General features: G+C 47.0%; 16 protein-coding genes and 1 non-coding gene across 17 annotated transcripts; 6 read left to right on the plus strand and 11 right to left on the minus strand.

Annotated features, from left to right (window-relative positions):
- Positions 1–39: 39 nt before the first annotated feature.
- Bathy15g00790 (predicted protein) lies at positions 40–1,317 on the minus strand (the record flags this gene model as incomplete). Its single annotated transcript, XM_007508822.1, has 1 exon — positions 40–1,317. One exon carries the CDS (start codon positions 1,315–1,317, stop codon positions 40–42), a length of 1,278 nt encoding a protein of 425 aa, XP_007508884.1.
- A 312-nt stretch (positions 1,318–1,629) lies between these two features.
- Bathy15g00800 (predicted protein) lies at positions 1,630–3,558 on the plus strand (the record flags this gene model as incomplete). The annotated part of the gene is made up of 1 exon (XM_007508747.1): positions 1,630–3,558. One exon carries the CDS (start codon positions 1,630–1,632, stop codon positions 3,556–3,558), a length of 1,929 nt encoding a protein of 642 aa, XP_007508809.1.
- A 129-nt stretch (positions 3,559–3,687) lies between these two features.
- On the minus strand, positions 3,688–4,371 carry Bathy15g00810 (predicted protein; the record flags this gene model as incomplete). Its single annotated transcript, XM_007508677.1, has 1 exon — positions 3,688–4,371. One exon carries the CDS (start codon positions 4,369–4,371, stop codon positions 3,688–3,690), a length of 684 nt encoding a protein of 227 aa, XP_007508739.1.
- A 151-nt stretch (positions 4,372–4,522) lies between these two features.
- On the minus strand, positions 4,523–5,812 carry Bathy15g00820 (unknown protein; the record flags this gene model as incomplete). The annotated part of the gene is made up of 1 exon (XM_007508762.1): positions 4,523–5,812. The coding sequence occupies one exon, from the start codon at positions 5,810–5,812 to the stop codon at positions 4,523–4,525; it is 1,290 nt and encodes a 429-aa protein (XP_007508824.1).
- A 68-nt stretch (positions 5,813–5,880) lies between these two features.
- Positions 5,881–6,450, plus strand: Bathy15g00830 (predicted protein; the record flags this gene model as incomplete). The annotated part of the gene is made up of 1 exon (XM_007508935.1): positions 5,881–6,450. The coding sequence occupies one exon, from the start codon at positions 5,881–5,883 to the stop codon at positions 6,448–6,450; it is 570 nt and encodes a 189-aa protein (XP_007508997.1).
- Positions 6,451–6,539: 89 nt separating this feature from the next.
- Positions 6,540–7,445, minus strand: Bathy15g00840 (unknown protein; the record flags this gene model as incomplete). The annotated part of the gene is made up of 1 exon (XM_007508730.1): positions 6,540–7,445. One exon carries the CDS (start codon positions 7,443–7,445, stop codon positions 6,540–6,542), a length of 906 nt encoding a protein of 301 aa, XP_007508792.1.
- A 241-nt stretch (positions 7,446–7,686) lies between these two features.
- On the plus strand, positions 7,687–7,775 carry tRNA_Val_AAC. Its single transcript is given in 2 exon segments — positions 7,687–7,724; positions 7,740–7,775. It is a non-coding gene; the product is annotated as a tRNA-Val (tRNA).
- Positions 7,776–7,885: 110 nt separating this feature from the next.
- Positions 7,886–8,866, minus strand: Bathy15g00850 (unknown protein; the record flags this gene model as incomplete). The annotated part of the gene is made up of 1 exon (XM_007508929.1): positions 7,886–8,866. One exon carries the CDS (start codon positions 8,864–8,866, stop codon positions 7,886–7,888), a length of 981 nt encoding a protein of 326 aa, XP_007508991.1.
- A 169-nt stretch (positions 8,867–9,035) lies between these two features.
- Positions 9,036–11,822, minus strand: Bathy15g00860 (predicted protein; the record flags this gene model as incomplete). The annotated part of the gene is made up of 1 exon (XM_007508681.1): positions 9,036–11,822. The coding sequence occupies one exon, from the start codon at positions 11,820–11,822 to the stop codon at positions 9,036–9,038; it is 2,787 nt and encodes a 928-aa protein (XP_007508743.1).
- A 302-nt stretch (positions 11,823–12,124) lies between these two features.
- Bathy15g00870 (type-b response regulator) lies at positions 12,125–14,387 on the minus strand (the record flags this gene model as incomplete). The annotated part of the gene is made up of 3 exons (XM_007508909.1): positions 12,125–13,029; positions 13,089–13,814; positions 14,276–14,387. The coding sequence occupies 3 exons, from the start codon at positions 14,385–14,387 to the stop codon at positions 12,125–12,127; spliced, it is 1,743 nt and encodes a 580-aa protein (XP_007508971.1).
- Positions 14,388–14,586: 199 nt separating this feature from the next.
- On the minus strand, positions 14,587–15,597 carry Bathy15g00880 (hypothetical chloroplast RF66; the record flags this gene model as incomplete). Its single annotated transcript, XM_007508943.1, has 1 exon — positions 14,587–15,597. One exon carries the CDS (start codon positions 15,595–15,597, stop codon positions 14,587–14,589), a length of 1,011 nt encoding a protein of 336 aa, XP_007509005.1.
- A 227-nt stretch (positions 15,598–15,824) lies between these two features.
- Bathy15g00890 (hypothetical protein RPB_2776) lies at positions 15,825–16,848 on the plus strand (the record flags this gene model as incomplete). Its single annotated transcript, XM_007508824.1, has 2 exons — positions 15,825–16,681; positions 16,716–16,848. 2 exons carry the CDS (start codon positions 15,825–15,827, stop codon positions 16,846–16,848), a joined length of 990 nt encoding a protein of 329 aa, XP_007508886.1.
- Positions 16,849–16,919: 71 nt separating this feature from the next.
- Bathy15g00900 (unknown protein) lies at positions 16,920–18,044 on the minus strand (the record flags this gene model as incomplete). Its single annotated transcript, XM_007508868.1, has 1 exon — positions 16,920–18,044. One exon carries the CDS (start codon positions 18,042–18,044, stop codon positions 16,920–16,922), a length of 1,125 nt encoding a protein of 374 aa, XP_007508930.1.
- A 55-nt stretch (positions 18,045–18,099) lies between these two features.
- Positions 18,100–18,426, minus strand: Bathy15g00910 (unknown protein; the record flags this gene model as incomplete). Its single annotated transcript, XM_007508866.1, has 1 exon — positions 18,100–18,426. The coding sequence occupies one exon, from the start codon at positions 18,424–18,426 to the stop codon at positions 18,100–18,102; it is 327 nt and encodes a 108-aa protein (XP_007508928.1).
- An 876-nt stretch (positions 18,427–19,302) lies between these two features.
- On the minus strand, positions 19,303–20,814 carry Bathy15g00920 (unknown protein; the record flags this gene model as incomplete). The annotated part of the gene is made up of 1 exon (XM_007508931.1): positions 19,303–20,814. One exon carries the CDS (start codon positions 20,812–20,814, stop codon positions 19,303–19,305), a length of 1,512 nt encoding a protein of 503 aa, XP_007508993.1.
- Positions 20,815–21,462: 648 nt separating this feature from the next.
- Bathy15g00930 lies at positions 21,463–23,964 on the plus strand (the record flags this gene model as incomplete). The annotated part of the gene is made up of 2 exons (XM_007508788.1): positions 21,463–22,523; positions 22,554–23,964. 2 exons carry the CDS (start codon positions 21,463–21,465, stop codon positions 23,962–23,964), a joined length of 2,472 nt encoding a protein of 823 aa, XP_007508850.1.
- A 359-nt stretch (positions 23,965–24,323) lies between these two features.
- Positions 24,324–25,775, plus strand: Bathy15g00940 (unknown protein; the record flags this gene model as incomplete). Its single annotated transcript, XM_007508689.1, has 2 exons — positions 24,324–24,844; positions 24,920–25,775. 2 exons carry the CDS (start codon positions 24,324–24,326, stop codon positions 25,773–25,775), a joined length of 1,377 nt encoding a protein of 458 aa, XP_007508751.1.
- Positions 25,776–26,003: the final 228 nt, after the last annotated feature.

Consider the following 26,003-nt stretch of genomic DNA (forward strand, 5'->3'; position numbering starts at 1 on the left):
CACTAGTACCTATAATAACTATCACGAAAGCTCTATAACTTAAAATCGCGTGGATCTCGCCAGAAACGTTTCCTTCCTTTGATCTTCCGGTTTCGTGCTCGAAGTGAATAAAGAGGAGTACACGGAGGCGGTGGCGCCTTGCGGCATGTGCTTTGGATCGGTCGCTTTGAACGATTTCTTCGCCTGCTCTGCGCTCACGTCGTCGCATCCGTTCTTTCTTTTATTGTTATTGTTCGTGCTATCTTCTTCTACGTCATTATCACCCACATTATCAGCTTTATTGTTCTTCTTCTTCTTCGCGTTCTTCTTCTCCTTCTTTTCCTTCTTCATCAAGTTTTCCTTCTCCAACTGTTCTTTCATAGCCTCCAAAACATCTCCAGTTGGATTAATAGGAATAAATGGTGGAGCGTCTTTCAAGCTCACTCCATCGTTCATCTCTTCGCAACTCTCTTTCGCCTCTCGAATGGCTTTTTCAGAGACGACGACGCCGCTCGGTCGCAACACGACGAACTTCGTCTTGCCGTTGAAATCCAACCCGGTCAGAGGACAAGAAAACACTCCTTTCTCAATCGTCGGTCGAAAACTGTTATTCTTTTTGTGAACATCGTCTTTATTCTTCTTATTCATCTTTTCCTTCGCTTCTTCTTCTTTTTTGTGAAACTTACACGTCACCAGTGCTTTCAACCCGGTCACGTGTTCAATCCTCATCGGCAACGGCGTCTTCTCCACCGCTTTGCGTTGCAAACACTTCAACACCGCCTCTTTATTGTACAAGTTTCCAATCAAATCGACGACTATTCCATCCTCGATCGTCGAATCTAACATCTCCTCCGTCAGCGAACAGTTGAAATATCTCGACAGCTCGTCTTCTTTCTTATCGAAATCTCTCACCGTCGATTGACTCGAAAAGCTCACAAACCCGCCCAAAGTTTCCTTCTTTTTCGCAAACGGATTGTCGTTGTACATCTCGAGATAGGCAGATCTGGATTCCGCTCCGGTCGCGCCGCCATCGCCGCCACCGCCGAGTAAAGAGACGTGAAGGATAAAGTGGTCGTTGTTCTGAACGCCTAATTGGCGCAACGATGGTAAAGACGACGACGATTGAAGATGATGGTTGTTGTTCTTGTTGGAAAATGAAATTGGAAACATTTGCCCGGTACGCGTTGAGCGCAAATTGATCCCCTCCAGGTTTCGACCATCATCACTATCACCCATTAAAGAGGACAACACATCGCTCACCGCAAACGTTTCTAAATCCACAGAAATAGCTTTAATCGTTTTAGCATCGCTTGTCGTCACGAACACTTGTTCGCTCATCTTCTTCTTCTTCTTCTTCTTATTAGGTGTTTCCGTCGTCCTTTGAAAGTGAGGCGGAAAAGAAGAGAATTTTTCTTCTTCTTCCATTCTTCATTCATAAACAAACGCGCTATTAACACCATTAGAACCATTAGTCATCATAACTCTTCCTGGATATAGAAAGAGAGAGTGTTTGTGTGTTATTGTTTGAGAGAGAGAGTGAAATAAAGAATCGCAAAAGTCTCTCGTCGTGCTCGCTCTTGGTATTATTCATCACATTCCTTTTGCACAAAATCACCTACCGGGGAAATCCCCAATTTCCTCCTCCTCATTATGTTAGTAAACATGAAAATACTCTACGCGACAGAAACTGGAAACGCCCGGGACGTCGCGGAACGCGTGGCGAGAGAATGTTCCAGACAAAGTATAAAAATATCGCTCACATCGATCGATGCGTACGATGCGAGACAGTTACCGAAAGAAGACAAAAACATTCTCTTATTCGTCTGTTCGACGATGGGTCAGGGCGATCCACCGAAATCGTTCGAAAAATTCTGGAAATTTTTGCTGAAGAAAAATTTACCTCTCTCAACCTCTCTGTTAAATCTTAAATTCGCGGTGTTTGGTCTGGGAGATTCCTCGTACGAGAAGTATAACTTCGTGGCGAAGAAGTTATTTCGACGGTTGGAACAATTAGGAGGCGAAAGCGTGATTGAGTTAGGGTTAGGGGACGATCAACATTTTAGCGGGTACGACGGCGGTTTGGACCAGTGGTTGGAAACGTTGTACGTGAAGATTTTTGGAAGTGAGTTTTATCGAGAGAAGATTATTGGGTTTAAGGATAAGTTGGACGTGTGTCCAGTAGAAGTGAGCGTCGTCGTTCGCGATGGTGATGGTGATGGTGTTGGTAGTGTGGATGGAGTAAACGACGACGACGACGCGCCGGTGGAAACGCGAAGAGGGGTGATGCGCGCGGTGGATTCGATGGCGACGGAAGAGGTCTCCGACGATAACAACGGTACGTATTGGCGCGCATTGAAAGTGATGAAGAACGAGTGTTGTACTTCAGAGAGCGCGGTCAGACAGGTACATCACATCGAATTGGATAACAGGTACACGGACGTGCACGATTTCAGCCCGGGAGAGGTGTTGGAAGTTTTGCCGTGTTCGCGCTCTGCTATTGGACGAGAGGTTTTGGATTTGCTCACGAATTCAATCGTCGTCAAAGACGGTGATAATGGATACCGAGCAATCTTGGATGCTGAGAACTTGGTCGTGTCGGTATCATCGTCGGGGTCTTCATCCAAAAACAGTCGTTACATCTGTCGCGCGAAATATCTCGTCGCGTACTTTCTCGATTGTTTCTCGGCATCGCCTCGATCGTACTTCTTCGAAGTGTGCGCATATTTTGCCAAAGATCCGCTCGAAAAAGAAAAGTTGCAGCATTTTGCCTCCCCGGAAGGACGCGCGGATTGCTATCAATACTGCCAACGCGAGAGACGGTCGGTGAAAGAGTTTTTCGAGGAGTTCACCTCGGTAAAACTTCCGTTGGAGTGGTTACTTCACGTGGCGCCAAAATTGAAACCGAGACAGTTTTCAATCTCATCTTCGCCGAGTCAACACAAAAATAGCGATGGAACGCACGTTGATTTAATATCGATAACCGTCGCAGTCGCAAAATGGACAACGCCTCTAAAACGTCTCCGTTCCGGTTTGTGTTCGACTTGGATGGCGGAGAAATTAAGGACCAGCGATGTTGTCTACGCGAGGGTTGTCAAGAACGGTGGTTTGCCGTATTCACATACAGGGTCTATGATCTTGATTGGACCAGGTACTGGTGCCGCACCGTTTCGTTCATTCATACTGGAACGATGTTCGCGTCGCAACTTTGACGATAAAATTCTCATGTTCTTTGGGTGTCGAAGAAAAGCGGAGGATAACTTGTACGAGACTGATTGGGAAAACGTCGAAAAGTGGTCTCAAGGCAACATCAAAGTCGTCACTGCTTTCAGCCGAGAGCAGGAGAATAAAGTATACGTCCAGGATAAAATTCGAGGCGACTCTTCGAAGGAAGTGTGGGATTTAATCTCTCGCTGCGAGGCGAAGATTTTTGTCGCCGGGTCGTCCGAGGATATGCCCGCGCGAGTCCGCGAGGCGATTCGAGATGTTTGCGCGAAAGAAGGCGGCATGGACAAAGAAAGCGCGACTCGATACATCGCCGAATTAGAAGCCAAGAAGAGGTATTTCGTCGAAGCGTGGTAGAAATTATATTATATGTACAGTACGGTAGTTAGATTTTTAGATAGTGTTTGTATGTTTGTATGTAGTACTGGTAGTTCTTTGTAAGTACAAAACGTTGAATAGCTCCAAATCTGCTTTATGGATAGATGCTTACGGATACTCGCATCCTGTTTGCTGAACTGTGACCAACATGCTCGTATCGATGCCCAACGCGTTCGCTTTTTTCTTCATCGTTTCGACGAGTTCCTCGGAAACCTCCTTCTCTCTCGTAAACAACCATAAGCCTTGGTTACCGCTTTCCGTGGTGCACAAACCGTCGGAAACAAAAATCGTAGGTTGACCTCCAGAAATAATGGCCCACCCCTCTTCTTCTTCGTACGCGACGATCCAATAATCGCCGTATAGTGCTCTCGGCACGAATTTCGGACCGACCTTCAGTTTACTTTTGACGTCGACGTCGGGTATGAACGCGTTCAAGACCATATCTTCGTTGGAAGGCTCACCTTCCACCGAACCTTTTCGAGCAAAATTAAACACGTCCAACGTCGTCGGAGACGTCACGGTATACACCGCTCTCACGCAGAAAAGGTTTTCAACGGGTTGATACCTGTTTGGAAGTTGCGCTTGGACGTACCAAGGTTTCGAGGCGTACGCTTCGATGCTTACGTCTGAAACCGTTGGAACTGGCGGGCACCTTCTTTCTCTTCCCAAACCTCCCGCAAGAGCCGGGGTGACGAACGAGGATGCACAAGCCGCGATTGCTAAGAGTGCAACGAGGAGTGAGGACGAGGCAAAATCGTTCTTTCTTCTTAAACAACAACGCGTTTGCAGCATGATTTGGTTTCAATGATGATCCGAGAATGCAGCAAACGCGCACAAAAGTAAAGTATTTTTTGTATCTCGTTGCATCGACACGCTCGTATTTTTTGCATAAAACTCGACCTTTTTTAACTAAAAACTACTTTCACTAATTTCTATGACTACATCAACTAAAGTCATCCTCTCGGACGCCACTAAACACACCTTTGACTTTCTCAGCGATCGCAGAAAACGCCTTGTGCGGTTCTTTTCGCATGCCTTTATGCGAGACCCAGAGCTGGACTTTATTCGGAAGTTTTTTGGCGATGACGGCGGCGGCGATGTGTTCGATGTTGAAGTTATGCACCGGATCTTTCCACCCGCTTCGGTCGGAATGACCGGACCATGCCAACGCGTGACCGCAATTGGTCGTGTTGCATAAACCAAACACAGTCACGCAATCGCACTGTCGAGTTAAATACAACAGAGTAGAAAAGCCCGTCGTCGGCGTTTTATCGTACTTGTGTTTCGCTCCGTGCGTTTCTTTTGTGAGTTTCTTTAAACACACGACGCCGCGGTGCGATTCGCCTTTAATAAATCTCAACGATTTCACCGGTTTATGTTTCAACTTTTGGTTCAACTTCACGCACCACGGCTGAGGACTTCTGTGCGAACACGTGGAAAACATCAACCAGTTTTCCTGATTCTTCGCGTACGAAATCGAATGATCTAACCCGATGTTCACCAAAGCCGCGGTGATGGCTCTCACGTCCGTTCTCGATCCCATATCTTTCGCGTCTCGACTAAACTTTTTCGGCGCGTTGTGCCCATTCAATCGAATAACCCAATCGTGCGCTTCTATTTGCATCCCAGCGCCACCGACGGATAAGTGCCCGGTTGGAAAAACCAACGCGCACGACCCTTTCAGAAAACCCGTGTTTTCTCGTTGATACGCGGACGTGTCCACGCACTCCTCCGGTTCTTTCCCGCTCACTTTCTCCAAAACCTTTCGAAACAACTGCACCTCTTTATTTTCTTTTTCTTTTTGGTCGTCCTCTTCATCGTTGTTGCTCCTGTCAAAGTCGAAATCTGCGTACCGTCCCCAGCTCGCGTCTCGGTTGTGTTGCAACACCGGAAAGCACTTATTCATTTCAACCGGTTTTTCATCTTCGTTTCTCCCTCTCGCATACGTCGTCGTCGCGGATGATGATGATGCTTTACTTTCGTCTTCTTCTCCTCCTTCTTCTTCCATGTGCTCCATCACTTCTTTCAAATCTTCCTTCCACTCGTTTTCTTCGTTCGTGTTTTCCCTCAGCATCTGTTCCATCTTTTCGATTTCTTTCTCGTGGTCGCCGTCGGAGTAGACGGAACGGAGAACGAAATAAAGAATCACAATCAGAAGTTTTACGACGAGTAACAGTTTCAATCGTCGTTTATTTTTCGGAGTGAAAAAAGGAGGAGAGGTGGAAGGAGACATATCACGTTTTCGAGTGGACGACTTTATCTCTCGCGTTCATGCGCGCGTACGAAAGAGAGAGAGAGAGAATGGAGAATTTTGGGGAACTTTTCTCTCCAAAATTCATCACTTTTTACGCGCACGAATACATAACAAATATGCAGCAAAACATGAGCGCTTCTTTCAAAACCTGCTGCGTTCAGAAAGGGTTCAGAGCGAACGTTTTCGTTGAACGAGTTGGACGACGTCACGGGCGACGACATAATAATAATAATTTTAATAATAGTAATGAGAAGAAGAGCAACACCAAGAGAATCAACGACGGTTTTAGGAGACAACGGGTACGAGTAAAAGTAACATCAGCGGCGGGAACGACGGGAAATGGCGATGATGATGAAGAAACAATAAAAGTTATCCTGAAAGTACCGGATATGATGTGCGAAGGATGCGCGGAATCCGTCACGAACGCGTTGGAAAGTAGCGATTCTTTCGCCTCCTCCTCCTCTGTGAAAGGAGAGATTTCGATCGATTTGGAGACAAAGTTCGTCACGGTGAGCGTAAAAGGGTGCGCGTCGGCGGTTGAAGCGATGGGGAAGATACCAGAGTTTGTGCAAGCGCTGAAAGAGAACGGATTCGACTCGGAGCCGGTGTTTGATTAACAATAATAATAATAATTTTAATTGATGTGTATTAGTAGAGAAGAAAATAGTTTTGGTAATAGTATTACAAGAAGAGTGCGACGATGATTCTACACTTCGCACTCGAACGCGAGCATGTTCAAGCTCTGTCTGGTCTGAAGAATTTCCGGCGACGACAGGGCGGTTAACTTCTTGGTCGGTTGAACGCGCTTCTTGATATCATCCTTTTCATTTTTTGGAGAAAATGATGAAGACGCCTTTTTCTTTGTCGACCCCGTCGAGCGGATGGTTTTCGTACCAGAGAGACCCGGATGTAAATGAGATGGCGGCGGCGTAGCCGGAGGCGTTCTTTTTGAAGTTTTATTGTTATTGTTGTTATTATTATTGAGCACATTCTCTAACGCGCTTTCCAACCTCGCGCACCTTTCTTTCAACTCGTCGAGTTCTTTTTGCATCAAGAGTTTCTCCATCTCCTTCTGCTCTTTCTCCACGACCGAAACGTACGATAAAGAAGAAGAAGGAGGAGAAGACATTTTTGACCTTTGGTCTTCTTCCTTTTCAAACAGTTTCGCCATCAAATCTTTCGATGATGATGATGTTGATGATGATAAACACGGCGGTTTACCCGGCGGCATCGGCGGATTGACAACAACTCGTGAAAATGTTTTTGTATTCTTTTTTTTTTCTTCCTCTTGATCTTCGGAAGAGGAAGAATAAGCGTTTTCGTTTACCTCCGTGTCCTCCTCCTCCTCCTCCGAGGAAAAAGAATTGATGTTCTTCTTCTTCTTCTTCTTCTTCTTGGTATCATCATCATCATCGTGAACATCATCATCTTTATCGTTTTCGTCATCTCTTTTATATAATCCAGCCAGCTTCATCAGAAAGGATGATGCGTTTTTGACTTCTTCTTCGTTTACGTTTTTAGCAGATCGATGATGACGCGATGATGCGTTGGATGTTTTTCGGTTGGTGTTTGACGGAGCGAAAGGAGGAGGCGACACAAAAGTCGCTGCCATCGCGTCGTCAATGAGCAAACAAACAACGATAATGAAAACGAATGCGTGTGTGTGTGTGTGCGCTCGCGCGCGTGTGTGCGCTACCTTTGGAGAGAGAAGAAGTGAAGATGAAAAGTTTTTTTCTCGTTTCCACAATCGAAGCGTTTTCACAAAACGAAAGACAAAAACAAAACCCTAAATTAATTTTTCGTGCTTGTATTATTAAATATTTTTGTGAACCCTACCATGAGTATTAACAACGGTTCCGTTGGTTTAGTTGGTTATAACGTCCGCTTAACAAAACGTCAAGCAATACGCGGAAGGTCACCAGTTCGATTCTGGTATGGAATACTTTTTTTGCCAAAAGCGGTGCCTGGCACCGCGAGAGGTGCATTTTGGATGGATGAGCGTCGCTTTTCGTTCGTGTTCTAATTTTTTTACTACTACGTACACTATAAAAACTACTTGCTACCACCGTGCCGCCGCTGCTGCTGTTGTTGTTGTTGTTGCTTACCTCTCGAGAGCGATCTCAACAACGCCGCTTTTCTCAAATTTGTCATCAACGGCGATTGGTCCGACGGACTGGCTGGATAGAAACTCGCCGGAGCGACTTCTTCTAACACGTTGTCGTCGTTCCTCGGCGTGGTAGGATTACTATTATTACTATTGCTTTTCTCTTTCTCTTCGTCTACTTCTTGATCTGCGACTACGACTTCCAATGCCTTAGGAAAATGAAATTCTTTTAAATTCTTTTGCTCCTGAGCGTACTTCATCGCGCGTCTTCGAAGCAAGTCCATGCTCCCTCCACCGTTGTTGAGCAACGAGTCTTCCCCGCTCACGTCCGATGCGCTCACGGTCCTTCTCAACGCGTTCGCGGTAGCGTTATTGTTGTTGCCGTGCATCGAAGATGGGCTAATGATGATCGTGTTATTATTTTCCCTGCTGTGACTTGTCGTATCTAAATCCATCGATTGTCGTCTCGATTGGTTCCCGTCCATCGAAAGACTCGTCGTCGTCGTCGTCGTTTCCGTCTGTTGGGTGTTGTTGTTTCCATTGGTTTCTTCTAAGCTCCATTTCCATCCTAATTCGTTCGCCATGGCGTCCGAGAGAAACCGCTTCGAGTTTAAAGTTCTCGGGTGACAATCGTCCTCCATCGGAAAACCGTCCATGGACGCTCGCGGGCGTTTGTTGTTGTGATTATTCATCGATAACTTCTCCGTCGACGGCGACCGGTGCACCCCGCTTGAATAAGTGAGATTTTTATTCCCAAAAGCGATGGTTGAAGGGGCGGATTTTTTAGAGACCAACTCGTCTTCTTCCTCGCCTTGGCCCACGGACATGGACATGGAGTTCGTGGTGGTCGAGTGCGTTATTTTCGGAGGAGGAGGAGGGGGTGAAAAAGGGGGTTTCCCTTTCCCCCGCTGGGGGAAGGACGACGACATGTTTCTTCTTCTTCTTCCCTCAACAAAAGTGGATTTGTGTACGAGATTTGCTCAAGATACGAGTTGAAATAAAAAAGTTGTCTCTTCTTAGGAGGAGAAGAAACCACACGCGAGAAAGAGAGGCGAAAGAGAGAACATTTATGTAGTACTTGTGCTCTAAAACGTTCTACTACACTAAAACGATGATATCGCTATTCACGTCTGCGCTCAACGTCACCGGTAACCTCGTTTCTCCGATGCCGAACTGGTTGCACGTGCTCAAGGCTACGATGTGTTTCAAATCGGTCGTTCGTATTCCACTCGACGCCGACGAAGAAGATGTTTTCAAGGATGAAACAAAGAGCGGGGCGACGACGCCTCCTCCGTCTTCTTTCGGGTGCGTGGTGATGCACACGCTCTCATTCTCGCTCGCGGCGTCGACGCAGTGGAACCCGTATTGCGCTTGCGCGGTTTTCTTCAAGTCGGGATCCCAACTGAACGCTTTCAAGTTGTTGTAACCCGTTTTGATTTCCAAGATTTTCAGTTTCACTTTTTGATCGGTTTCTGCTAACGCAAAGGCGCTCTCGACGTCTGTTGGCGACGCTTTCGAGTTTGTGTACGATGACAACGCGTGCACGGTGAGCTCTTTCGTTTTATCGGTCTCGTAAAAGTCCTCGGGGTTGTTCTCGTCTGTTTTCCTGGTTTTCTTCGTTCTCATGTGCTCTAACGCAAACGCGACGGCTGAGGTTATCGGTTGTTTGTGATTGCGTTCATCCTCTTGAACATGAACATTTCTCGCAACAACTGCACCGGTAGAATCAATGAGAGGGTATCCGGGAGGAGAAGAAGAAGAAGAAGAAGAAGAAGAAGAACTCGGTCCTTCGCCGTATTGGTGGGTGTAATCAACCGAACATCCAACAAAATACGTCTCCGATAATCCATAATCGTCCACATCATCCATCAAAGCTCGCTGATTTGTCACGCTCGTTCCTCCTCTGTTTGCGTTTAGAAACAAAGCAAAACGCTCTCGCTCTTTATCCGCCGCCCATCTGCTATATCTTTTTGTTTTGAAATCACCATCAGCCGCGACGATGCTTTGGACGTACGCGATTGGTTTTCGTCCTTTTTTTCTCTTTTCTTCTTTTGGAGGAGGAGTTGAAACCACTCGCATGGATTTCACGTCGTTCACGAGAAAAGCCACCTGTTCTTCTGAAAAGTGCGTCCATTTTGTTTTCAACACCGATTCGATTTCGCTCGCCAACTGTTTAATTGCCTCTCGAGCGTCTTCTTCGTTACCGTCGGATGAAACAAACGCCAAATCATAATACGACGTCTCGAAATCGCTAAACGCTTTCGACGGTCCGGTTGATAATCCACCTTCTCTGGATGCGCTGCACGAGTAGACAGACGCCGTCTCGCCATTACTCAAACGCATCATCTTCGGGTTTATTCTCGCCAACGGCGCGAACGCGTCGTCCCCGAGGAGTTGTCTAATTTTCGATACTTTCTTCTGGTACGTCTCCGGATCGGGCAATTCAACCGACAACGAGGAAGGAGAAGATGCACCCAAACTCTCACTCTTCAACGATAAAAGTTCTGCCGGATACGCCCACGCGGATTTCTGGCCCGGTAGTTTCAAACCAACCGCCTCGTCGTCGTCTTTCGCGTTGGCGAGCATGGGAATTCGATCTTTATATCGCGAGCGATGGTAATCCAACAGAGATTCGCCGTTCAATTCTTTTCGTGGTTCGCCAACAAAGCCAAAACTATTACTACTCAAATCAATCTTACCCGATACTTTCGGTCCACCCAAAGCGACAACCTCGTCGCCGTCTTTCAAGGATTCTCGCAACGCTGGATCGTCTAGAATTTGACGCACCGTTAAACCGCTTCGGCGTTCTTTTCCCAGTCGAACTTCGAGTCTCGGTGGAAACGAATGCGCGTTTATCGTCACCGTAAACTGGTCTAAAAGCAAATTATCTTTTTCTTCGTCTGTTTTCCCTCCTCCTCGTTCCTTCGTTACATCTTCTTTCGCACTCCTCGCCGTCAACACGATGCTCGATTTATCCTTCCCTCTCGAAACGGTGTACGAATCGCGAATGGCTTTATGCGCGTTGCAATGCATGTACAAACCTTCTCGCATCAACTCCACGCACAACTCTGTATCTTCGTCGTTTCCTTCTTCACCTACAGCGCTATTATCGTCTCTTGAAATTAAACCGGTCGTATCAATCCTTCTTTCGCCTAGTGGTTGTTTTCCTCCTCCCTTTCTTCCTCGGTCGCCGTATCTCACGATTTCGCCTCTCGTCCGCGCGAACAACTCTACCGCATCTCCAACATCATTCGACGCCGCCGATGTTCTCATAAACGGCGATACTGCTGGAGTCATCTTCTCTCTGTTCGTCCTCGTCGTGTCCCAAATCTCCGCGATTTCCTTCACTTCTTCCTCGGATGGAAAATTCGTCTTCGTCTTCGTCTCTGCTCTGCCTGCGACGGTTGAAACCGTCAGCTCAAAATTCGGATTCACATCAAACGCGTACGCCGAGAGCACGTGTGGATGCACCTGAATGCTTCTCTCGTTTTCAGACGACGAAGACGAGGCACACGTTGCCGCGAGTGTACTTTTTCTGCCCGTACTACTGCGAGAGAGTTTGCCTTTTTGTGCTCGATGTGATTGATACAAAAGAGACAAACGCATTTGTCTCAATTGGGAATCCAATCCGGAAAAAGAAGAAGAAGAAGAAGATGCGACGCCAAAAACGCGACTCTTCGCGAAGTAATGACGATAATTGCAAAAAAGAGTACTACTGTTACTGCTACTGCTTTGGTGGTGGTTGAGAAAGATGGTAGCGGCAGATTTTATGTTTTTTGTGCGTCGAGTGCACGGACGCATTACTGAAGAAAAATTTACTTGTTCTCCTCTGAAACCAAAGTGAAAAGGAGAGAGAGAGAGAGACTGAGAGAGAGAACTCTTCATCGAACGACGGACGGGAGTAAATTGCAGAGAAAAGATGTTCTGTGCTACTAAAAAAGAATTTCTGTTACTAATGGTTACAACCGCTAATAATAAGTGAGGAGTTTGCGCACGCGCAGACAGACGTCTTCTTCTTCTTCTTCTTCGGCGCTTCTCTCTCGATCTTCTCGTCGTTTGCTTCTTGATCTAAATACTATACTGCTACAAATGTTCGTTCTCTACCCTCTTCGTCTTCGTCCTCTAATAATCATAAATTATCGCGGTCGAAGCTCAACGGAAAAGTAGTAAACGGGGTGTTATCTATTTTACAAAATCGACTCGGGATCGCCGTCTTTCAAAAACATGCTCAACATATCGTCGGTTGACTTACTTCCGAAGCTGCCTTTGGACGTGCCGATGCCGAGACCGAGACCGGTGTCATCAAAATCCAGCGGGATTGGCGTAAACGAAGACGCGTCGATAGGTACGGGTCCGTAACCGTAACGAACCGTTCCTGGGGGTGGTGGGCCTGGCGTTATTACACCTTGTGGATGTGGAAACGTGGAATATTGTGGAGGGTGTTGTTGCGGAGGCATTCCGCCGGGTCCTCCGGCCGCAACCATGTGTGGAGGGGCCTGTTGTTGTTGTTGTTGTTGTTGTTGTTGATGTTGTTGCGGCGGCATTCCTTGATTCCACTGCTGCGGAGGCGCTCCAACTCCAGGATGAAACTGGTAGCTCCCACCAGGTACGCTAACTTTACTCGCATTATTCTTGCTCTTCCCAGATCCGGATGGTTTGGAGGCGCCAGTCGCGCCGCCCGCTATTTTGTTACTCAAAAAGCCCGGACCGCTCGGATTGTTCGGTCCACCTTGTAAACGCTTCAAATACAATCGATACTTTTGTAAGTGTGATGCGACGTTTTCTCTCGTCAATCCTTGCACGTTCATCAAGTCCAAGATACGCTTTGGCACTGCTTTATCGATGCCCAACTGGTTCACGGCGTTCACGAATTGCTGGTGCAGCTCCGCTGACCAAACTACGCGAGGTTTTTTCGAGCCTCCGCCTGAACTTCCACCCGATTGACCAGCTCCAGGCGCTCCGTTGCCTTGCATCGGCATACCATTCATATCCACGCCGCCAGCAGTAGTAGGATTACCACTCATCATGTTGTTTGGATCCAAGTACCCCATCGGCGGAGGACGCCTTGCGGATGGTATTGCGGATGCGCTCCCTGAGGCATCCCATTTTCTACATATCCTCCCATCATACCAACCGGTGGTGGAATCGAACCGTCTACGTGTTGTTGTTGTTGTTGTTGTTGATGTGTCGATTGCAATGGCGGGTGACCGCCCCCAAGGTGTCCTTGTACGTTTATCTGGTTTTGCTGCTGCTGCTGTCCTGGTCCTGCACCTCCCGGCAGTGGCACCGGAGCTGTACTGTTATTGTTGTTGTTGTTATTATTATCGTTGCCGCTCGTTGTCGTTTGTTGTTGTTGTTGTTGCTGCTGCTGTAACTGTGCTACGCCTTCCACCGTGCTCGGTTTCTTATTCCCCTTCGCTGCCGCGCTCGCGTCCGTCGACACGGCATTATTCGCCGCCGCAATCGTTCTTAATTTTTTATTCATGTGTGTCCCATTCGACGTCGCGTTCATTCCTGAATCCTTCTCCGGACTCCCTCTCCCCGACCTCGCCGGCGACATTGACATCGACCCGGACCGCTGCAACGAATCCGGCCCATTTTTCCTCACCACGTGCTGCCAGATATTCTTCAACTCGTGTATTCTCACCGGTTTCAACAGATAATCGACCGCACCGTGAATGATCCCTCTTAAAACCACCGATTGGTCCGCGTTCACACTCATCATCAACACCGGGATATCAATATCCAAAGCGATTTGCTCCAAAAGTTTAAAACCATCCATATCGGGCATGTGCACGTCGGATAAAACGATATCGAATTCCTCCTTCTTCGTTCGCAAGTATTCTAACGCGGTCACAGAAGACGTCGTGGATGTCACTGTTAAAGTCAAAACGTTGATGATGTTGTTGTTATTACGTAGTAAAGAGTATGGGTAAAACAAAGGTCAGTACGTCGTGTTTATGTATAACGCGAAAAGAAAATCATCTGAATTTCCAAGTCTCGTCTCCCCAGAAAGAGATAAAAAGTGCGTGTGCGCTGATTGATTTTTCTCGATTGTGTTCGTTACGCGATCGCACATCGTCGCTCCACCGCGCACACGCGAATGCAAAAAAGCCTCCAAAAGATTTCAAAAACGTAAATAAGAATCAGATGCGTTTAATTCTTCGCAACTTTTTCCAATCCTCCCCGAACGAGAGGACGAGTCTTCTCGGTAAGCGTTTCGAAAAGTTCACCAACAGGAGTCGCCGTTTTCTTCCTCAATTTATACAGAAGCGCTTTTCTAAAAATGCGTCGTCGTAAAACGTAAAAAACGAGTACGATGCGAACGAGAAACGTACCCGTGTATCCGCACTTCTGCAACATCTTCGTGACTATTTTCAAACACAACACGTCGTCGTCCACGACTAATACCCGAAGGTTCGGGATTGTGGGCGTGGACCGACCGCTCATTCTCTCTTCTGGATGGTTGTGAGGATAAAATTGAGCCAAAAAAGAGATTTTTGGTCGGATATGCAAAAAGAGATCAAAAGGCACCCACAAAAAACACACTTGAGAAGTGTCTCAAAGCAAAACTGCGTAAAATATGTGTATTATTAATAATAATGATGATGATGACGATGTGTTTTAAACACCTCTTCTCTCCTCCTCCTCAAAAAACGTCGTCGCCTTCGCTGCCCCAAACGTCCAGGGAAGGTTTGGTCGGACTACTTTCGTTTTCTTCTTCTTGTTCTTCTTCTTCTCGTTTAGGTCGTCGTCGTCGCGAGGACGAGCGTTGAAACTCGCGAGAGAAATCGCTTCCTCTTTCGTCATCTTCTTCTTCTTCTTCCAGGTCGTCGTCGTCGTCGTAAAACGAGCTCGAATTCCCAGCGGCGGCAGCAGCAGCGGTACCTATGTATCGCCCTCCGATACCGCTACTCGTAGTAAATCCTCTTCGTTGTTGTTCCATCATCCCGCCGTCCCGGTCGTCCTCGTACAAATCGTCGAACGAGTCGTCGAAGCTCCGAAATCCGCTTTGCGTTTGCGACGGTAACGCGTATCCTCGATTAGTATTATTATTCCTTTTTCGCCCTGTTCCACTTCCGCCACCACGTCTGCCTCTTCTCCTTCTTCTCAAATCGTAGTCGTCGTCGTCCTCCTCGTCGTCGCCGATACCGTCGTACCCTCTCTCCTCTTCCACCTCTAACAAGTTCTGTCTCAGACCAATCGTTTCCGAGGCGAACGCAATCGCAGTTCCAGCCGTCATGAGTTGTCCAAACAGCATTAACGGGTCTAATCGCCACCCTTGAAAGACCAAAATCCCCCCGCAGAGTAAACCGACCGAGGAGAAAAACACGTCTTTATCTCTCGAGACTTCCGGTCGTGTCGCTCGAATTTGGTACAACGCGATCGAGGAGAGCATTAACGAAGTGCCTAAAACCGCCGCCGGGCCGACGTCCACGGACACCAACGCTTTTATAGAAAATCTTCTTCGTTTTTGTTGTTTCTTCTTAAAAGTCCTGTTCTTTACCTTTGCGTTGTTGTTACTACTCAAGGAAGAAGACGAAGAAGAAGAAAAAGACGAATGACGTCGGGCCGTTAATTCCGACTTTAATAATTGTGGTTGTCCTCCATTCGCACTGATGTGATGACGACAACGAGGAGCAGCGGGAGTCAAAAGCATTGTAACGATAAAATCACAGAAGTAGTAGTTTCAGCGCTCCTCCTCCTCCTCCGCTCGTTCACGTCTCAAAGTCGTCGCTTTTTATTATTCCGCGTGTTTGCGCGCGTGTTATTGTGTTATTGTGTTATTGTGTTATTGTGTTGTATTCGCACGAAAAGAGCTCTTTTTATCCTCATAACTTCTTCTTTGGATTATTTATTTATTTCTTTATTTATACACATGAAGCGATGACGCGTGCGACGACGACGCCGTACCAGTACCATCGCCGGCGAGCTTTACTAATGCGCTTACTTTCGGTCATCTTCTCGTTTGGCGCTCTCCGCGCGGCTGCGGCGACGTGCGAGAACGAGATCGACTACGTCGCAGTTCGGGAGAGATTGGTCGAGAAAATCGAAACGGCACGCGTAAACTACGAGCCGTTCGCGCACGTGTTCATGGAAAACGTCTTTCCCGAGGAGGTGTACGATTGCATTCTCGAGCATCTTCCGACGCGATTGGGGTCGTACAGACCGATGGAGAAGAACAGAAAAAGACACTTCATACCTCTTATCGACAGACTTGGTGGCACACAGACGAAGGTGCCTTTTTGGAGCGAGCTCTCGAAGGTAACTCTGGGGTCAGACGACGTTCGCGACGCGTACGTGCGGAAGTTCAGAACGACGATCGAGTCGAGATTCAAAACGAAAGTGGAGACGGTGCTGAAGACGATCCAACTCAATCACCGTCTGGACCTGACTCGAGATTTCCCCGGGTATTCAATACCACCGCATACGGACACGAACGATAAAGCGGTGACGATACTGTATTACTTGGCAAAGAAGGACGGGAAATCGAAGACGTCGATGGGAACGAGGACCTACGTCTCGAAGAAGAACGAAAGTGACGCGTGGAAAGATGGTATCGCGTCGGCGGCGAATAACTTCAAAGGATTTACGGAAGTCGAGAGCGCTCCTTTCGTGCCAAACGTGGTTTTCGCGTTTGCGCCGTGTTGGTCGAGTTGGCATGGCGTGAAAAGCATAGGAAATAGCGAAAGAGATACGATTCAGGGATTCATCACAATAGAGCAATTAGCGAACAAGAAGGAGTTGAAAGAATATCTGAGAACAACCAGACGAAAGAAAAAAAACACATTTTTCGAGAACTTTGGAAGGAAAGTTGCTTGTATCGCAAACCCAGACACAAATTCCATTGGAATGGACGCCTCCCCTCCGCAAATATCTTCGGAGGCGGAGGAAGTTCTGCGTGAGATGAACTCTTTAACCCAACAATCTGATCCATTTAGAAAACTAATATAACACTAAGCTACGAAAGTACGACTAAGGCTAAAATTTTGAATTATTTACATCTACGCACTCGTTCAACTCGTTGTCATCGCAGACAATGTGTGGAAACCGATTTTTTTTAAGCTTACCAATCAAGGACGGCGTCAGTTTCTGATAGCACGCGAAGAGAATCGAGTACAGCTTTTCGAATCCGAATCCGTCCTCTCGCACGGTATTATCTTTCGTTCTTGTTAGAGATTGCAAAAGATAGTATTCCGATTTCGAAAGTCTCTTGATTCTCGACTTCGAAATGAGAGACTGTTGTCTCAAAGAGACCAAAGCACCCTCGCACTTTTTGCACGTATACCTCTCAAATTTCTCGCAATAGTGCAGGTTGAACTTCCTCGCGAACTTCGCCACGTTGTCCAATCCTTGCGCGTTTACCTTCGAGGGGATGCGCTTAGATACGTAAGTCCCAATCGCCCTGATATCCCTATTTTTTCTCGGAATCTTACCCTGCACCTTTGCAGGAACGTCCCCAACGTTCATAAACCCGGTACAGTTAGTTATGGTCGACAGGTGCATCTCCAAGTTCAAAATCGCGTCTCCTCCGTGAAGGTGTTTCCTACCGTCTTTAAGCACGACTGTGAAATCTGCCAGTCCATTGTCCCATTTTTTCAGCACGTGCGTGAATAAAGTCCCTGGAATGCCACTGTACGTGTGACTGTCTGAATCATCCACCACCGTCACGCAATCCTTGGCGTTCTTCGGTACCGTGTACTTGCTTGCGCACTTTTCATACACGTAAAAACGAACGTTCGACGCGCATCGAAAAGTCTTCGCGTCGTTCATTCTAAAGAATGGATTCCTCTTTGGATCGTCCGTCTCACCATCCAATTCGCACCGACTAATCAGGACGTCGACCGTCCTCCCCCCCAGCTCATTGGCGGTCTCCCACAGCGTTCTGATCTTGGAGTTTTTCATCTTCTCCGCGAATTCCACATCGTCGTAATATCCAAACTTTGTCGACTTCACCAAGTCCCCCCCGAAGCACTTTCGATCCGAAAACCAATCGATACTTTTCCCCAAGTTATCTTTCAAAGCCAACGTCGTCGCGTGATGCGAAACCGAAAGAAACGCAAAAATCACGGGAAGGACCAAGCGAGAGGGAAACCTGAGGTTCATTTCTCTGGGCTTATTCTCACCACCAATCTTAATGATGATTTTCCGGCTCTTCTATTTAGAAGAACTTTGTTCTCGGGGAAATCTTTCGATCGTGTTTTGGTTTGAGCGCGGCGCGGTTGTTCGCGATGTCCCGGAACACCCCGTTGATTTTCGCGCCATGTCTTCGATACATAAAATACTCAGGGCCGTTGGGAGAAACGCGCGTAACGATGCGCACCGGCAGACTGAAGTACCTGTATGTTTTATCGAGCAAAAGAAGAGAGGTCTTCGGAAAAATATAAAAATGCACACAATGAAATGGTGTTGGGGGCAAAAAAGAAACACCCCCGGTCGAATATTTCAATACATGTACACGAGTGATAGTATGTTTAAAAACGTCCATCCGATACCTCAGGAGGCGCACATCGTCGTGAATTACGCGCGTTGTGCTTTTGGTTTGAAGTTGTTCGCGACGCGTTATAAAATGATATATAAGGTGGGTCGTCCAAATTTTTTTTTTTTTTTTTTGTGAAAAGTCCTCCCCAACTGGGCGTTCAAACCGTCTCCTTGTGGTTCAAACCGTCTCCTTAACTTAATTGACTGCCGTCCCCTACATTTTGGTCCTTCTTCTGCAATTGGGTACAAATCCTCCATTTGTTACCACGCCAAAACAGATCTCATCGATATGCGGCTTCTGTGGCCTTTAATAACGCGTAAAAAGCATTCAAGAACATGAATAATACTTAGAGGAATAGATCTGCGTCGTCTTTTTTGAAATTCATGACGTCCTTGGATCTTCACATATTACTAAGCGCGATCATTGAATATTTATAGGGGAGAAAGCTCTCTTTTGCGTCGAAAAACACCCACACTTCGTTCTCGGATGGTTGCGGGAATGTGAACGCGATAAAAATGCACGCAGCGCGTAGAATGTCGATAATAATGATGTTCAGTCGTAACTTTGCGTTTTTAAAAGAAAAATATGGGGCTTGATATCGTCCATTTTGGAAGGTGATTTGATAAGAGTAAAAATGTAAAAATAGATGTGCATAACAAACTTGCCGTGATATTGCTATCATTCGAGTTACGTGTTCGTCTTCTCGTTCTAAACTTGCCGTGATATTGCTATCATTCGAGTTACGTGTTCGTCTTCTCGCTCGAGAACATCTTCTAATCCTGTTCGTCTTCTTCTTCTTCTCCTTCTTCTTCGTCGCCGTCGTCATCGTCATCGTCATCGCCGATGTTTCGCTCCTCACCTTCTCTGTTGTTGTCGTCATCGTCATGGCCGGTGTTCCGCTCCTCGTCCCTTCTTTGCTTTCTTCTTTGCCTCTTCCTCGCGTTTCCTCTTCTCGAGTACCCTCGACCGCGTTTGTATCATTTCAGGTTCCTCGTAGACGAGTTTCCTCTCGTCAATTTTAATCATATTTTCGACGAGTACGGGTTGGATTTTACGCACGTACAACTCAGTCGCGAGCGGCGAGTGTTTCATCGTCTCGGATAACGTAAGGACGTCTTCTTCCTTGATTTTCTGTGAGACGTACGCGTGGCGCAGAAGATTAATCGCGCCGGGCGTTTTGGTTTGCCCCTGAACTTTACCGTCTTTTATCCCAGCCTCGACCAACCACGCGGCGACCGTCGCGGACATTTTACCGTCCTTGCCGAATGAGCCGAATAGGTATTCGCCGTTTTTGATTCGATGTTTTGTGATATAGTTTGAAATAAGTTTGGACGTCGCGTTGCTGAACCGAACCACGACCCGCCCAAAAAAATCCATCGTCTTATACACGTTCAAATATATCGTCCAAAGTCCGTTCTTTTTGACGATATAGTTCATCGTTTTCTCGACGTTCTCCGTCATATTTGGCGGGTTGATGACGAGCTTTCCCAAATCGTCCCGACTCGGACACTCCTCGTACACGGAAATGTAGAGGAACTCCTTGCTCTCGCGTCCGAACGTATCTTTGAATATTTTCTTAATATCCGTGAACCCGTATTCGATTGTGTATTTTCTTTTGTCGGCGATATACGCGTCCGCTTTCTTTTTCGTGACGGCGTTGAAATTGTTGAGCCAATTCAAATCGGCCTGGAACTCGGGTAAAAGACCCGGGAAGTTTTGGTAGAGTACGTAGAGCGCCTGGTTGGTCGAGAGCGTCGTCGACGGGTTCGCCGCCTCGTCATCGCGTACTTTTCTAAGTATCGGTCCGATGCGCTCTTTTCTCAAACACCTACGAACGTCCTTCAAACACTCGGCCGGTAGGTGCTTCTTGAAAAAGAGGTAGAGTTGTCCCGATTGCCAGTTATCCTCTTTGCCGACACGGTTTTGTATGGTTTTTTCCTTTGCCTTTTTACCCGTGATGTTTATGACCCAAGACATTGGTTGTCCGTCGGAACCTCTGTACCAGACGTAATCGTGGAACGTCTTTAAAGCAAACTGTTGCTCCGGCGGAACTTTAAGCATTTTCCCACGCTTTTCTACCATAAGTTTTTTGAACGATTGGCCGAGTTTTTGTTCGTCTTCTTTTACGTTTTCGGTGAGTTGTTGTTGCTCGAGGTACTGCTCTTGTATGCGTTTGGTTTCCTCGTTGACGGCTAAAATTGGCGCGTACGCGGACGGCGCGAACGCGACGACGAGCGGCGGGTGATTCCTCTCTTTTCGTATCGCGTTTACCTCGGCGTTCGAAATGTCGTATTTTCTTGTCGTTCTCTGCTGGGGAATCGAGCCTTCGCGTATTCTATCGAGTAGCCGTTTCCTGTTGAAATTGTACTTGTTGTTGTTGTAGTGTTTACGCATAGCGACGGCAGATTGTTTCATCGAGTATGCGGTGTTCATAAACCCTTCTCCTCTTCCTTCATCTTCGTTACGTCCGTCGCAATTTTCCAGCGACGCATCCACACGTTCCTCGTCATTGTGCGGACGCTCTTGTGGCCCGTGGCCCTGCTGCGTGGGAGCGGCAGGTTGGTGTCCGTTGTTAGAGTTTTCAAGCGAAGCTAATTCATTCTTAAGTTCAACAATCCTCTCATCGTTTTTCTTCTTCTCTTCCTTAGCCTTCTCGAGTTGTTCTAACAATAAATAAGAAACATCATTTTGCGAAGTTGTAATCTAGAGAGGGCACGCGTCGTTTATGGCAACGCGCGCCAATCTGCACTAGATTCGGAATTAAAGTTGTCTTAATACACGAGTAGCAGTATCAAAACAAAGTGGAGACTGTTTTCCAATTCTTTCGGCTTTGGGACGACTTTATACTTTTTAAGAGGCCAATTAAATTTAGGGTTTTCTTCGAAGCGGCGATTCGTCGTCGTCGCGATTTACCTTTTTTTGCGAAAGTGGGGAGAAGAAGAAACAGAGAATGACGCCGAAGACGACGAAAAGAGCGCGGACGACTTCGTGCGAACGCGTTGGCGTAATTCTCTTCTTCTTCTTCTTCTTCTTCTCGCTTCGATGACGTCGTCCTCGACATCTCCGCCGCCGCGCGAAGAAAAAGGAAAAGAAAAGGAAGGTTTGGTGAAAAAGCTGATGAAGTTTGTGAAAGAGCACCAGAGCGGAAAAGAAGAAGAGGAAGAAGAAGAAGACCCCACGTCGTCGTCTTCCTTTTTTCCTCTGTGGGAACATTTGATCCAAGACGAGGACGTGTTCTCGCACGTGCTCTCGTTTCTAAACCCGACGGAGCGAAAGTTCGTGACGCACGTGTCGAGGGAGACGAGGAGAGTGATGCTGAAGACTCTGAAGATGCCAATCGTGCCCGTGCAAAGGTACCGGTCGAACGCGCAGAAGAATCAGTTGAAGAAGGACCAAAAGAAGTGGTCAGAAGAAGAGGCCGGGAGAAAAATAAATCTAAAGTCAGTGGATTGGAAGACGTACTCTCCGTGGTTGAGACTTGCGAAGGATACGAGTACTATTCCCGATAAGTTTACCATCAAAGAGTGTCGAGGGACCGGACAGTTAGAAATCGCTCTGGATTTCTGCGTGATGGACCCGCCGAAAGAGATTGAGATTTTCGTGGAAGACGGGACAATCAGCGAGGAGTACTTTGTTCACAACGTGGCAAAAACGAACGAGATTTCGTTGTTGAAATGGGCGAGAGAAGTGAAGCATTTGTCGTGGGACAGTCGAATCTCGCGCGTCGCAACTGAGCAAGGAAACGTGCAGATGTTGGAATACGTCGTGAGACAATTCGCTCGAGATAAATCATTGTATGAAAACGATTACGATTGGGAGCTTCACGAAGCCGCGCATAAAGGTCATCTGGATTGTGTGCGATTTTTGCTCGAGCACGTCGGTGGGTTTCAAAAAACAAGGTTAAAAGGTGGTTATTGGCGCGAGACAGAAGGTGAATTTATCATCTATCACGCGGCAGGTGCGTCTCAATTGCATGTAATAGAGTATTTGTTGTCCCAAGGGAGCCCGGTGACGTCCGATGCGCTTGTATCTTGCGCCAATTCAGGATCTTTGGAGTGTTTGAAGTATTTGAGAGAGAATAGCATTCGACGAGTCGATTGGACGTAGGGATGCGCGGTAGGAGCCGCAGCGAGAGGTGATTTGGAAATTGTGAAATATTGCGTGAACGACGGCTGCCCTTTAGAGGTGCCTCTAGACCGGCAACCCGAACCAGACGTGATTACAACAGCGGTCGACTTTGGTCACTTGAATGTTGTTCGTTTTTTGCGCGAAGAAAGAGGTTCGGGGTTGTCGTTGGATATTGAGCACATTATGAAAGCCTTGAGTATGGGTAACGTGGAGTTATTGAAATACATTTGGTTTCATCAAACGTTTCCAATTCCCGAGGATTTTCCCGGACTCATCTGGAAATTATGGGTGCAGGGATATCACGAAACGTTAGACCCAAATTTTCCGCTTTGCTGGCTGCTCCGACGAAAGAAGCAAACAGAACATTTCCTCTGCGTCAAGTTTTTGTACGAGGAAGTGCAAATCCCGATGAGCGAAGACGCATACTGGCGTATATACGAGTTAGCGTTGACGTGGGGCGATTGTGCGCTCTTAGAGTGGGTGTTTGAGAAAATAAAAAAAGATTTTAGTGACGGGTATGATCCTAGAAGTACGGATATACCCTTGCCTTGGCCAGAACCACATCATTGCGAGTATGCCGCTGGGAAAGGATACCTCGACTGCTTGCAATTTTTGCATAAAATTGCAAAGTTTCGTTTCTGCACGCACACATCTGAGCCTATGGATTTGGATACCATAAAGGTTGCGTTGCGCAACTATCAGCCAGAGTGCGCTCGGTACGCGTTCGAAATGGAAGCTTACGTAGTTTCGAGAGAAAATAAGAGAAACTATTCGACGGGAGAGAGTTACGTAGTTTCGAGAGAAAATAACTATTCGAAGCAACACAAGAATGACGTGAGGAAGCAAGTTGAGCTGCTCGAATCGATAGCTCAAAGTTTAACGTTCGGAGAGCTGGAAGAGGCGAGAGAGGTGATGAGAAAAGATTTCGAAGGATGTGAGAGATGCGACGACATACACCTTGATGAACACTTTCATCTCTTCCGTTTTGAAAACGAATGGTTTACAAGTTCGGACGACGAGTCGTACGGATCAGAAGACCTGTCAGACGAGGACATCGAGAGCGTGACGCAAGATCTCCCAGATTTAAGCAGAGTTCTCTATCCTCGCAGCGGCCGCAACAGAAACAACAACGGTCGAGGTGGCCGCGGTGGCCGCGGCGGCCGCGGCGGCCGCGGCCGCGGCGGAGGCAGACACGCGATCTCGGGCGAAGCGGCGAGAGACACCTCCAACGTCCCGTGCGTTTTCTTCGCCAAAGGAACGTGTAATAAAGGAAACGCCTGTAAGTTCTCCCATCACGCTTCATCCGCGGCGGAAGGAGCGGGCGAAGTCGTGGATACCTCCAACGTTCCGTGCGTATTTTTCGCCAAAGGAAAGTGTAAATATGGAGAAACCTGTAAGTTTTCCCATCAGACGTAGTAGTACGCTCGTCTTCATCCGCGAAGGCGTAGTGTAAATAAAGTTGTAAATGTTGATAAAGAAACAGGGAATATCACGAAGATAAAAGGTCGCGGTGCGAGCGACAACCGTATATATATATGTGTGTGTGTAATACTCTTCTCTCAAACAAGCAGTGAGTGATATAAAACGTGTCTTTGTTGTGGAGTAAAATTGTTTGCTTGTGTGTTTTGTTTTTGTTTCAATTGAAAAAAAGACGAGAGTTTTTTTTTTTTTTTTTTTTGAAAAAGAGAGCAGAGCTGCCCACGGGGGGAAGAGTTTTCCTACGAACAACAACAACAACAACAACAACAAAGGTTCATTTATTTATAACACACAGTATGCCTGCGTTAACGAAGAGATCTCTGGCGACGCGTTTAGCGCGATTGGAGAAAAAGTTAGGCGTCGATATCTCACAAAGCGATGATGACATCGAGGAAGAAGACGCGTTGAAAAAAGAGGTCGAAGAAAAAGAGGAGCAAACAGAAGTGAAAAACATCAGGTCGTTGAAAGACGTGCTCGAAACGCACGTCTCTGGACTCTCCGCGGATGGACTCGAATACGTCTGGTTCGATACGTCCATGCCTCTTTGGACGAGGTTTATCATTGGAACTGTACTTTTTGCCAGCTTTGGAACCATGCTGTGGCTGATTAACGAAACCGTGCTCGAGTATCGGTCCTTCCCGTTCGCGACGAATATACAGTTTCGAGAACGAGCGAACGCGAGATGGCCGGCGATTATGTTTTGCCCGAACCACGCTGAATTGAGCAAAGATAAGATGGAAAAAATTGTGAGTGAGGGCGGTATGGAGAAGTATTCAAACGGCGCGAACGAAACGTTCATGAAGTCGATGGTGAGAAGGTGCGAGTTCTTCGGCTTGGAGTGCGGAGAAGACGAAATAGATAAATATTAGACGGTGGAAAATTTAGGAGAGAGATACGGTATTTGTTTGGAGTTCAACTATAAGGATAAAGTGAACGACAAGTTTTGCGCCGAAGATGAGAACGGAGACACGCACGAGACGGATTGCTTGTTCGGTTTATACGGAAATCAGTACGGTTTGAACGTCTTTTTGGATCCGCTTCTGCGGTTTAACTCGATCAACCCGAGTGATCCGTATACCGACGCGACGGCGTTGTACGACGCGAGCGATATCAATAAGAGGTACCACGGATTGTACATCGAGCTGCACGGGACCAAACACGAAGCCATGCCTACATTCAATTCCGTTTTGAGCGCCGTCGGTCAAGTATCGTTCATATCGATGAGCGAACGAGAGACGAAGCGACTCGGGAAGCCGTATCACGAGAAAGAGTGCAGGAAAGATCCACTATATTCCAAAGCCGTTTGTATCACCGCGTGCGAAGAAGATATCCACAAAAAATGTCCGTACGATACAACGAAAACGCTCGAGGAAAATCTGCACGGCGATTCGAAATATCACGAGTGTTATAACACGGAGATGGCGTCCCCAATCTGCCAATGTGACGAGCAGTGCGAATCGGACGACTTTATACCAATCGTGTCGACAACAGAAGTGCACCCGAACGCCTCCATCGATGCTACCATGAAGCCATCGCCGGATTTGAACGAGTACGCGAACGTTCACGTGTATTACAACGCCTTGAGTTTGGAAGTTATCGAAGAGTTACCTGTTTTCAATTTTTTCGTCTTCGTCGGCGTGATATTCGGTCACATCGGTTTCTTCACCGGTTTCACCTTGATCTCGGTTTCGCAAATCGCCGTGTGCATTTTGCACCTCTTGAAAAGAATCGTTGCGAAGAAATATTGAATTTGTAGTACTCGACACATTCCAACGAACTCTTTAAAAACGTCTTACACTAAAACACTTTCGTGCCCCATTTTTATAGCACACATCATAAACTCTCTCTCTCGATAACGACGATATCAGTATTATTAAAATACTGCTACTACTACTACTACTACTACTACTCGTAATGACGCGTGAGTAGACCTGACTTTCTGTGCTCAAACACACCACCACCGCGTCGTCGTTGGG

Source organism: Bathycoccus prasinos, assembly GCF_002220235.1.
Source record: "Bathycoccus prasinos genomic : Chromosome_15".
NCBI lineage: Eukaryota > Viridiplantae > Chlorophyta > Mamiellophyceae > Mamiellales > Bathycoccaceae > Bathycoccus > Bathycoccus prasinos.